Below are 11,541 nucleotides of genomic sequence, written 5' to 3'. Positions count from 1 at the left end.
GATGCTGCAGGGTGGGGGTGGGAATGGGGGGGGGGGGCTGCGTGGGGCAGGGGACCATCCAGGGGGTCCCCCTTCCCCCTCGCCTGGGCAACCCCCCCCCCTTTTAAAATCTTTTTTATAGGGTGGGTGCGCTTTTTGGGGGAGGGGGGCGGGCTGAGACCGGGCGGCAACTCATCGCCCCCCACCGCAGCCCCCCGCCGAGGGGCGGGGCGGTCTTGCGGGGGGGAGGGGAAAGGCGTGCGGCCCCTTTAAATTTACCCAGGAGCCCTTAAAGGAGCCCCAGGGGCCCCACGGCGGCGTCCCCACCCCGGCCGGCCCCTGCCCGCCACCGTCGCCGTCGCCCCGGGCCCCGCCATGGACCCCCCGAACCCCCACCCCGACCCCGGACCTCTCCCGCACCCGGACCGCCCAGGTGAGCACCGACGCAGGGGATGGGGGGGGGAGAGGATGGGGGGGTGGTCGGTGCGGCCCCTTTAAGGAGACCCCTCTCCCGCGGAGGGGGAGCTGGGCTCCCCCTTTGCGCACAATGGGAGCGATGCTGGCCCTTTAAGATCCCCCCCCCGGCCCTGGGGGTGACCCCATCCCTTTGCCATCCTCCTGTCATCCTCTAGGATGCCCCTGTCCCTTTAAGACACCCCCATCCAATTTAGGATGCTCCTGTTGCTTTAAGATGCCCCTGTCACTTTAAGATGCCCCTGCCCCTTTAAGATGCTCCTGTCCTTTTAACATGCCCCCATCCTTTTAAGATGTTCCTGTCTCTTTAAGATGCCCCTATCCAGTTTAGGATGCCCCTGGTCCTTTAAGGTGCCGCTGTCACTTTAAGATATCCCCACCCTCTTTAACCACCCCCAGCCCCTCTGACATGCCCCTGCCCCTTTAAGGGCCCCTCCCCTTTGACATGCCCCACCCCTTTTAAATACCCCTTTACAAGCCCCGCCCCTTGAAGTGCGCTGCTCTTTTAACACACCCTGTCTCTTTAAGAGCCCCCCCTCGCCCTTTTAAGATGCCCCATCCCTGTGGAACCCCCATTTTTGATGCCCCTGCCCCTTTCAGAACTTCCCTTTCTCCTTTAAGAGCCCCCCGTCTCGTGTCCCCCCTCCCCTCCAGATCCCCCTAATTTGAGGTCACCCCTGCGGGCCGTGTCCCCCTCCCAAGCAGGACTGAGACCCCCAACCCGGGGGACCACCCCTCATACGGTCCCCCAAGACCCTCATGTTGGGGTGTCCCCCCCGAAGGATCCCCAAAGCCCCCCCCCAAAGTGGGTCCCCTCAGGCTCTGCTATCCCCGAGGACCCCAAAAGGCTCCCCCAGCCCATAAAGGGCCCCCTATCACCAGGGACCCCCTGAGACTTCCTCATCCCTGGGGACACCCCCCCCCGTACTCGAGTCCCCCAACCCCTGGCGCTCCCCCAAAACTCCCCCCCTGCCATCCATCAATCCCCTTCCATCCCTTAGACACCCCCACCCCCAAACCCATACCGCTCCCCTCCCTCACCGCCCCCCCCGGCTCCTCGCAGCCTCCCCGCCAGAGCCGGGACCGCGGGGGGGCCGTCGGAGCTCAGACCACTGCGAAGCTCGAGCGTCGCGGCCGGGTCGGAGCCGTATCCCGGGTCGGGATCACCGTCGGTATTACCACGAACGCTGGCGAGCCGAATACCTGATGGAGTTCAACGCGGCGCGACACGGGATGCTCTGCATGGTTTGCGGCAGCGCCCTCGCCACCCTCAAGCTCAGCACCATCAAGCGCCATATCCGGCAGAAACACCCCTATTCCGGCGCTTGGGGACCCCGCGAGAAGCAGCTCGTCCTCCGCTCCTGGGATTCCCACCTGGGTCTCCACGCCCACCCCGACGGACCCCCCGGTGCCGGTGGCGGCGGTGGGACAGGTATTGGGGGCGGGGGACTGCGTTGGGGACCCTTTCATGTGAGGACACCTAATGTGGGCCCCCCTCCCCAAAGTGGAGCTCTTTAAGCTGAGCTGTGTCCCTTTAAATGTGGCCACGCCCCCTTCCCTGTGGGGCTCCCTAAATCTGAGCTGTGGCCCTTTAAATGTGGCCCCTCCCCCAAAGCTGCACCATGCTTTTTTAAGTGTAGGCCACTCCTCCTTTAATGTGACCCCCCCCCCCAAAGGTGGGTCGCACCCCATTTAATCGGAGCCGTGGCCTTTTAAACATGGGCCACGCCTCCATTAAGACAATCGTGTCCCTTTAAATATTGGACACGCCCCCTCCAATGTGGGTCCACCCACCCCCTTGAACCTGACCCACGCCCATTTAAATGTGGGCCACGCCTCCTTTTAAGACAGGCCCCGCCTTCTTCAAATGGAACGCCGCCCCCTTTTAAATCGCCAGGTGCCCCTTTAAGACAAGCTCCGCCCCGGGACTGACAGCCCACACCCACTCCCGCCACTCACACCCGCTTGCCCTCAGCCACGCCCCCACCCTTGCCACGCCCCCAAACACACCAGCCGTGTTTAGGCCCCGCCCTTTCCCTGCTGCCCACGCCCCTTTCCTCAGCCCCGCCCACCTCACGGTTGGGCTCCGCCCCCAGCCCGTGTCCCCCCCGGCCCAGGGACCCAGAGCTCTGCTGTCCCCAGCGCAGCCCCGTGTCCCCAAGGTCCCTGCCCAATGTCCCCAAGGTGTCCTCATCGTGTCCCCAAGGTCCCTGCCCCGTGTCCCCAAGGTGTCCCCAATACACCCCCCCATGTCCCCAAGCGTCCCCAAGGTCCCTGCCCAATGTCCCCAAGGTGTCCTCATCGTGTCCCCAAGGTCCCTGCCCCGTGTCCCCAAGGTGTCCCCAATACACCCCCCATGTCCCCAAGTGTCCCCAAGGTCCCTGCCCCACGTCCCCATGGTGTCCCAAATACATCCCCCCATGTCCCCAAGGTCCCTGCCCCATGTCCCCATGGTGTCCCAAATACATCCCCCCAAGGTCCCTGCCCCATGTCCCTACGTCCCCAAGGTGTCCCCAACACCCCCAAGGTGCGTCTCTCCCCTCCAACCCACCTCCCCACGCTGAGGCTACCGCCCCCGTCCCCCCCACAGGCTCCCTGTCCCCCACCCGTCCCCGCCGTCATCGTCGTCGAGGCTGCCCGCGTCCCCCGTCCCCCCGAGGTGGGAAAACGTCCCCTTCGGGGTTACCGGTGACGAGGGTCCGCGCGGGGGGGGACTCGCTCCGGGGGTGGCTGCGGGCCGAGCTGCTGCTGGACCTGGAGGCTGGGGGGAACCGGCTGCGGTGTCTGCTCTGCGCCCGCGCCCTGCCCTCGCTGCACCTCGGGGACATCCGCCGCCACGCGCTGGCCGCCCACCCCGGCACCCTCCGCCTCGGCCCCGGCGAACGCGGGGCGCTCCTGCGCGCCTGCCGGGGACGTGGCGACAGGGATGGCGGGGACGATGTTCCTGACGGTGAGAGGGTGATGGGGACCGCTGGGGGACGTGGGGGAAATGGGGACGGTGGGGGGTGTGGGGACAGTGGGGGACGTGGGGACAGCTGGGGGACATGGGGACACTGGGGTAAATGGGGATGGTGGGGGGTGTGGGGACACTGGGGGACATGGGGATGGTGGGGTAAATGGGGACGGTGGGGGTTGTTGGGACGTTGGGACAAATGGGGACGGTGGGGGGTGTGGGGACAGCTGGGGGACATGGGGATGATGGGAGATGTGGGGACACTGGGGAACGTGGGGAAGGCGGGGGTTGTGGGGACACTGGGGTAAATAGGGATGCTGTGGGGACACGGGTAAATGGGGATGGTGGGGAACGTGGGGATGGTAGGGGGTGTGGGGACACTGGGGGACATGGGGATGGTGGGAGATGTGGGGACACTGGGGAACGTGGGGAAGGCGAGGGTTGTAGGGACACTGGGGTAAATAGGGATGGTGTGGGGACACTGGGGTAAATGGGGACAGTGGGGGACACGGGGACATGGGGACACTGGGGGATGTGGGGATGGTGGGGATAGTGAGGTAAATGGGGACAGTGGGGCGTGTGGGGACACTGGGGGCAATGGGGACGGGATGGACATGGGGACACCACAGGGACAGTGTGGGGGCCAAGCGTGTCCCCACCCAGGGACAGGCTGGGGGGGGGACAGGGCTGTCCCTGCTCCCCCCAGCCCCGCAGCCCCCCAGCCCCACCGAGGAGGAAGAGGAGGATGAAGCAGCAGCCGCTGAGGCCGAAGCAGCTGTCACAGGGGAGGAGGAAGAAGAGGAGGAGGAGGAGGAGGAGGGCGCGGGGGGGGCCCCCTCGGGGGGCTGTGGCCGCCGCAGCCCCCCCCTCTTCTCCCTGCGCCCTGGGGCCCCCCCTGCCTGCACCGCCTGAGCCCCTGGGGGACAGGGACACTGTTGGGGGGGGGGACGACACACATCACATGGTGGGGGGGGAACTGAGGCACGGGGTGGGGGGAACACACACACAGAGACCCCCCCTCAGTGTCCCCAGTCCCACCCCCAGAGCCATGTCCCCCCCAATATCACCAGTGCCCTCCCCACCCCTCAGAGGTGGCACCTATGGGTCCCGTCAATGGTGTCACCGGTCCCCAAAGCTCGCCCCCCCCCCCGCCCCCCCGCGGTGTCACTCTTATTTATGCGTGCCCCCCCCCCTCCTTTTTTTTCTACACTCCCCCCCCGTTTTTGTACATGACACCCCTCAATAAACCCATTCCTGGATGCCCCGTGGAATGACACGGCGGGGGGGGGGGACACAACAATGACAGACACGGGGACATTTTGGGGGGGGGACATGGGGATATTTGGGGGGGGGGGGTCACGGCAGCGCAAAGTGGGGAGCAGAGGCGTCCGTCGCGGTGTTTTATTGATGCCGCTTCCCCGCGGACGGATGGGGGAGGTCCCCTGTTTTCCCCCCACCGCAAATTACTGTGGGGGGGGACTGAGGGGGGGGTGCAGTGCGGTTTGGGGGGGCTGCAGGAGGGGGCTGAGCCCCCCCTCAAAGGGCTTTGCCCCACCCCCCCCCCAATTTACAGCAGTTACAGACATTTCACCTCAATTAACGTTAAAAAAAATAAAGGGGCGGGAGAAACGAGCTGGGGGGATCCCCCCCCAGGGGAGCGGGAGGGGGGTTTTGGGGTGCAGTGCCCCCCAATAGCCCCATAGCAGAGGCCAAGTCCAAGGCTGGGGGGGAGGGAAGGACAGACGGACACCACTGTGAGAGATGGAGGGAGTGTACGAGCTTGGGGGGGGGTGTCTGAGTTTGGGGGGGGGGGGACCAGCAGACGAGCTCGGGTGGTGGTGGGGCACCAGCCGGGTACCCCGATATTTCCCCACCACCCCCGGGGTTTTATTCCGGCTTCTTCTTGGCCAGGCCTGGGAGCTTCGCCTGGATCCTATGGGGAGAGGAGAGAGGTGAGAGGCTTGGGGGGGGCACAGTGATTTTGGGGAGGGGCATGCAGCGATTTTGGGGTGGCCACAGCAATAGGGAGGGGGCAAAGTGATTTGGGGGGGTCCCATCAGCACTTACTTGGCCATGAGGTCCTTGGTCTGGTTGCGGGCGATGCCCACGTAGTGATCGATCTGCACCTGGCGAGGGGGGGAGAAGGGGATTTTTAAGGGCACTGCCCCCAATTTTGGGGGTGCCCCTCTCCTTTCTGGGGCACCCTCCCTCCATTTTGGGGGTGTCCCCCTTCCATTTTGGGGCTCACCTTGTACTTCTCGTAGAGGGGTGGGAGAGTGAAGGCCAACAGCTCGGCTGCGAGAGAGACAGAGGGTTCAGCGCCACAGGATGAGGGGGGCCAAGCCCCCCCACAGAGTTATTTTTTGCGGGGCCACCCCCCAAAATTAAAAATTTGGGGAAGTTATTTTATAAGGGGAGGGGAGCAAAACCTGACTCTTACCGAGGATGAGGAGGGTAATGCCATTGAAGACGGCTCCCACGTAGGTCAGCAGCCACATCGACATGGCCAGCTGGGGTGGGGGGGTAAAGGATAAGAGGAGCGTTTTGGGGGAGTCCTGGGGAGGGGAAGAGGAGGATGAGGAGGGGGAGGAAGGCCCCTTACCTTCACGGAATCCACCAGATCCTCCACCAAGAAGAAGCGGAGGAGTAACCGCAGCGCCTGGTTGAGGTGGAGGGCGACGGTAGTGGCGTGAGCCTGGAAGGTCTCAGGGGACAAGGTCACATCCATCTCCAAGTAAGCTCTGACATGGGGGGGGTGGCACAGTCAGGTGAGGGAGGGGGCACCCCAAAAATCCCCTTCTACACCCCAAAAATCCCCCCCTGCTCCCCAAAAACCTTCATACGTCCTTCAGAGGAGGAAAGAGCAGCTGGGCCACTGTGCATCACCCGATGGGTGAGGTTGCTGTCCCCTAGGGGGTGTCCTCAGCCTCCCACGCCCCCCCAGAAATGGGGGGGACCCCAAAATCCTCCCTCTGCACCCCCAAATCCCCCCTGCACTCTAAACTCCCACCCCAGACCTTCATCCTTCCTACGGAGGGGGAAAGAGCAGCTGGGCCACCGAGTGCATCACCCAGCAGCCACCATCCCTGGGTGGGGAGAAGGGGGTTGTCCCCAACAACCCTCACCCCCCAAAATGGGGGGGACACACCCCCCAAAAAATATCCCTCACCGAAAGGGGTGCCCCTCTTCCGACTTCTGGACAGCCTGGACGACGGCTTTGTAAACGCGGAGGCTGATGGTGACGGAGAGCAGGGCCAGGGCGAGGTGGGCGACCACGCTGATGGCGCTGAGGGTGGCCAGGGAGAGGAGGAGGAGGAGGCTGGCGCCGAAGACGATCCCAGTCTTCCTCACATCCCGCCAGAAGAGGAGGTCGTGGACTGTTGGGGACACAGAGGTGACAAAGGGGGCGTGACGTGGGGCGCCCTGTGTCTCCCCACGCCCCCCCATCACAGGTGGTGGCTGGTTGTGTCCTCTCTGATGGCTTTGTCTCTCTTTGATTCACCTCAATTTGCCCCAAAACGGGTCCAGCACCGTCCCTGTACGCCCCCCATTCACTTGTTAGACACAGGCATTAATTAACCCACCCCCCCTCATTACAAACAGGCGTTAATTACCCCCTTCCCAGTCTGACGGCGGGTTTTGCCAAAAATCCCCCTTTTTTTTTTTTACACCAAAACAAGAGGTAGACGCGGGGCTCCCCCCCCACCCCCAACATCCCCAGCGGCGTTTTGGGGCTGGGTTCCCCCTTTTGCCTCACTCCTTTAACCCCTCACTTTTTGACCCCCCCCCCCCTTTATTGGGGGAGGTCCAGCTGCAGCCCCCCCCCGTCAACCTGCTGTTTTGGGGGTGACTCAGTGGCAGCGGCGATGATTTTGGGATTAAAACAACTGGGGTTTTTTGTTCTTTTTTTTTTTTTTTTACCTGCCAGGCAGGGGAGGAGCTGGGTCCCCAGGGGGGGTTCGGCCGGGTCCCTGGGGGGATTTGGGGTATCCCGGGGGGGCTCCCCCAATTCCCGCAGCGCCCGCAGGGTCAGCCGCTCCTCCTCCCAGTCCCGGGCAGCAGGGCGGGGGGGTGTTTCGGGAAGGGGGGGTGGCGGCGGCGCGACGGTGATGCCGGTGCCGCCGGCGGTGGCACGGTGCCGGGGAAGAGTGCCGCCGGGGAGATCCTCGACCGGCGCTTCCTCGATGACAGTGTCGTCGGAATCGCCCGAGCTGTCGGCTTCGACACCGGTGGTACCGCTGCCGCCGGCATCACCGCTGCTACCGGTGTCACCGTTACCACTGGTGATGCCGTTACCGCCATTACGCTCCACCAAATCCCAGCTGAGCAACTCATTGGTAAAACTGTGCATCTCCCGGACGCACTTGGACACCTCTTCCAACGCTGCGGCGGTGCCGGATGTTTGCCGGCACAATCCGGTGGGGACCTTAGCGGTGACGCCGGTGATGCTACCGGCGCGAGGTTTCGCTGGGAAGTCGCAGACACGATCCTCAGGGATTTGGCTCAGCACCTCGCGCTCCCCCAGCAGCGCGGCGGCGCCGTATTCCCGGTCAAAGGCGGCGCGATCCGGCACGACCTCGAAGGGTGATTCAGGGGAATCCGGTTCTTTTGAGGGGGGTGCCCCCGAGGAAGAGGAGGAGACAGCGGGGTGGGGGGTGGGGAGGAAGGCTCCCCGACCTCCTTGTCCCCCTGGTGCTGCTTCGGCGCCCGCTGGGGCCGGAGAGAGGGGAGAGAGTCAGGCGTGAGGGGCAAGGCGATTTTTTTTGGGGGGGGGCCGCAGCATGCATGGGGGGGGCTGCCATGCACCCAGCTGCACCCCAAGCGACGTTTTGGGGTCCCCCCCCTCGGCACGGCCATGCTGGGGGGGGTGAGCAGGTCCCGTGGCGGCGCGAACAGTTGGACGCTCCCCCCCCTCCCCAAATACACCCCAAAACCTGCAGGTTTGGCACCAGAAAGGGGAGGGTCCCACTGGGGACCTCACTTTGGGGCTAAAAACAGCTGAATTGGGTCTGGAGTGAGGATGAGGGGGGGCAGGATTCAGCCCCTCCCCCTCCTCCCCCAAAGGGTGTGGGACTCTGGCGTGTTCGCAGCCTCCCTCCACCAACTCTTGGGCCAAGATGGGAGGATTTTGGATCCTCCAGGGCTGGGAGGGGGGTTTTGGGGCTCCTCACCTTCCCCCCAACCTCAACCCCAAATTTCAGGGCCGGATCCAGGCAGGGGGGTCGCACACAGACACAGACGGCGGCGGGTGGGACGCGGGCGCAGGCGGGTCGTGGGTTTTTTTGAGGCCAAACAACGAGAAACGGCGAATTCCTCCTCAGCTGGGTGAGCAGCAGCAGTGGGGGGGGCGGGGGGGGGGGGGGGGGCCGTGCAAAGCAGAAACAGCAGCCGTGGGGCAGAGGCGACGCGCAGGGGGGGCACAGCCATGGGGCAGGCATGAAGCTGTGGGGCAGGGGGGATGAAGCCTTGGGGCAAGCGCTTGCCCGGAAAGAGGGAGAAAAAATTCTGTTAATAAGCGGGAAGAAAAAAGCAAAAGAAAAATGTCTATTTTTGGTGGGTTTTAAACCACCCCCCCAACCTCAGCTGCCATTTTAAGGGGGGGGTCTCAGGACCCATTTCCCCCCCCAAATGAGCTGCAGGCGAAGCCCCCCAAAAGCAGGGGCTATTTTTGGGGTCCATCATCTTTTCCCCCCCGCCCCAAGCCACCAGCAGCACTCAGACAGAGAACGCAGTGGCATCAGGAACCCCAAACCAGTATTGGGCACACCCCCAAATCCAAGGGGGTCATTTTAGGGTTACAGCCTTCCCCCCCACCTCGACATTTTTCTTCCTGGGGGTACAGGAAAGTGTGGCGGGGGGGAGACTTGCCTGGTGAAGCCGCAAAGAGAGAGACAGGCTGGGAGGAGGAGGAAGAAGCGGGGGGATCTGCAAGAAAACATAGAGGATGAGAGCTCAGTGCCCCGGGGGGCCCCCCCCCAAACCAACCCCCTCCCCCGAACCCCCCCCCCCCCCCAAACCCGTCAGGGTCAGGGTGTCACCCCCTGAAGCAGGGAAGGGGTTTCACTTTGACGCAGCGAGGCTTCATCCCACTGTCCGGTGTCTTTTTGGGGTGCTGATGGGTTTTTTGGGATGAACTCCCCCCCAAAATGGGACCGATCGCTGCCTCTTCACCCCGAAAACAGGCAGATGGGGGGAGGGGTGGCTTGAGCACCCCCAGACCCCCACGGTTGGAGTCTGTGTACCGTTTTCCACAGGGTTTTACCCCAAATCAGGGTGTGTCAGCCGCCGGTGGTTTCACACTCACAAAAGAGGGGGGTTCCCTGGGGGTTTTGGGATACCCGGTTGTACCGCAGAAGAGGAACAGGGTTTCCTCCAGTTTCCCTTTCTTGGGGCGACGTTGTGTCACCTGCCGCCGCCTCTTCGACGCAAGACCGTCAGGCGAATTCCGGTTTTGACCAAATTTGGGGTTTTTTACCCCATTTTCCCCACCCTGATCAGGCTGTTTGGGGCAGGAGTCCGGCGCAGCAGCTGTCCCCACCAGGTGACAACAGCCGGAGCACAGATGGCGTCGGGTCACCCCAAAATCTCCACCTTCCCTCCCCCTTGGCACTGGACCTCTAGGGAAGCTCCCCCTGCTACTGTCTGGGTGATATTTGGGGAGAAACTGCAGGGGTTTGGGGCTCTGTAGCATCCAACTGTGAAAACTGGGGTGAAAACACGGGAACCAGGGTGCACGGGTGGCAATCGCAAAATCAGGGTGCCCTGAAACGAGCGCTGGCATTCAGGGGGCGCCTCAGGGGTGAGGGGGAGGGCAAAGTGTCTCCCCCAAATGCCGGGGACCCCCCCCAGCTCACCCTCCTGGGGCGGACGGACGGAGCAGCCTGGCCACCCAATGACCTCCCTCCAAAAAAATCAACAGCCCCTTTTCCGTATGTTTTTCACCCGTTTCTGCAGGATGCAAGGGTAGATGTGCTGATGCCCCCCATATCTGCCCCCTTAAAGGCCTCTTCACCCTACATCTGCCCCCTTAAAGGCCTCTTCACCCTACATCTGCCCCCTTAAAGGCCTCTTCACTTATCTCCTCCTTAAAGGCCTCTTTTCCGTATACCCGCCCCTTAAAGGCCTCTTCTCCCCACATCTGCTCCCCTAAAGGCCACTTCATCTCATATCTGCCCCCCAGAAGCCTCTTCCCCCTACACCTACCCCCCTAAAGACCTCTCCCCCCTATAATTGCACCCCTAAAGGCCTCCGCCCCCCAGATCTGCCTCCTATAGGCCTCCTTCCCCTATATCTACCCCTCCAAGACCTCCTTCCCCTATATCTGCTCCTTAAAGGCCTCTTTCCTCCTCCGAATTGCCCCCTAAAGGTCTCCCCACCCCCATATCTGCCCCCCTAAGGCCTCTTTCACCTCAGACCTAGCCCCTAAAGGCCTCTTCCCGCCCCCCTTCCTCAGGCACCCCAGGCCCTCCAGGCCCGCCAGGCCCTTACCGGCGCAGAAGGCGGAGCCAGCGGCCCCGCAGCCTCCGAGCTGGGGCTGTGACTGACCGGAGGAGGAGGAGGAGGATGAAGAAACGAAGGGGGACTGAGTAGTGGGGTCAGCCATGGCGGTGAGCGCGGAGACCCGCTCAAGCGCGTCCGTCCGGCGCGGCGGCCACGCACCGACTGGCGGGGCGGGGCCGGGCGGGGCGGGGCCGAGGCGAGTTGCGCATGCGCCAACGGCCGGGCATGCGCGGAAAGCCAGCCTCCCGCCGCAGCTCGGCTCTCCTGCGCATGCGCCGGGTGTGGGAGGAAGGGGGAGGGAATGGCACCCTCGCTTTGCGCTCTGCGCATGCGCCCGGCGCGACGTCGCCATGGCACCCGGCCTCTCTCAGCCACGCCCCCCCTCCCCGCGCGGTGCCTGATGAGAGTTGTAGTCCTGGCTGGGCCCCAGCTATAGGGCTGTCTATAGGGGGCGGGGGGGGCTATGGGGTGTCCCCTATAGGTGGGAGGGGCCTGCAGGATGTCTCCTATAGGAGACAGAGGGGTCTTGCGCTCCTCTGAGGGTCAAACAGGGCCGTCGGTTTTCCCCTATAGGGGGATGGAGGGTATGGGGCGGGGGCTGCATGGCTTCACTCCATCCATAGGATCCCCTATAA

At 63.7% G+C, this 11,541-nt stretch overlaps 2 protein-coding genes across 3 annotated transcripts; one reads left to right on the top strand and one right to left on the bottom strand.

Moving 5' to 3' along the window:
- Window positions 1–98: 98 nt before the first annotated feature.
- ZFTA (zinc finger translocation associated) lies at window positions 99–4,554 on the top strand. The gene is made up of 4 exons (XM_049790895.1): window positions 99–412; window positions 1,517–1,885; window positions 3,044–3,403; window positions 4,113–4,554. Exons 1-4 carry the CDS (start codon window positions 355–357, stop codon window positions 4,316–4,318), a joined length of 993 nt encoding a protein of 330 aa, XP_049646852.1. The 5' UTR covers window positions 99–354; the 3' UTR covers window positions 4,319–4,554.
- A 244-nt stretch (window positions 4,555–4,798) lies between these two features.
- RTN3 (reticulon 3) lies at window positions 4,799–11,097 on the bottom strand. Of its 2 annotated transcripts, XM_049835689.1 has the most exons (9): window positions 10,895–11,097; window positions 9,275–9,331; window positions 7,328–8,116; window positions 6,576–6,783; window positions 6,009–6,147; window positions 5,847–5,916; window positions 5,655–5,701; window positions 5,474–5,532; window positions 4,799–5,339 (listed from the first exon to the last, which is right to left on the bottom strand). In XM_049835689.1, the coding sequence occupies exons 1-9, from the start codon at window positions 11,007–11,009 to the stop codon at window positions 5,294–5,296; spliced, it is 1,530 nt and encodes a 509-aa protein (XP_049691646.1). In that variant the 5' UTR covers window positions 11,010–11,097; the 3' UTR covers window positions 4,799–5,293. The 2 variants fall into 2 exon arrangements, with proteins under 2 accessions (XP_049691646.1, XP_049691647.1); XM_049835690.1 differs by lacking the exons at window positions 7,328–8,116; window positions 9,275–9,331.
- Window positions 11,098–11,541: the final 444 nt, after the last annotated feature.

The sequence above is a fragment of the Accipiter gentilis genome, chromosome 33, assembly GCF_929443795.1.
Source record: "Accipiter gentilis chromosome 33, bAccGen1.1, whole genome shotgun sequence".
Classification (NCBI taxonomy): domain Eukaryota; kingdom Metazoa; phylum Chordata; class Aves; order Accipitriformes; family Accipitridae; genus Astur; species Astur gentilis.
The sequence above is the reverse complement of the archived record's forward strand: the minus strand, read 5'-3'. Positions and strand labels throughout refer to the sequence as shown.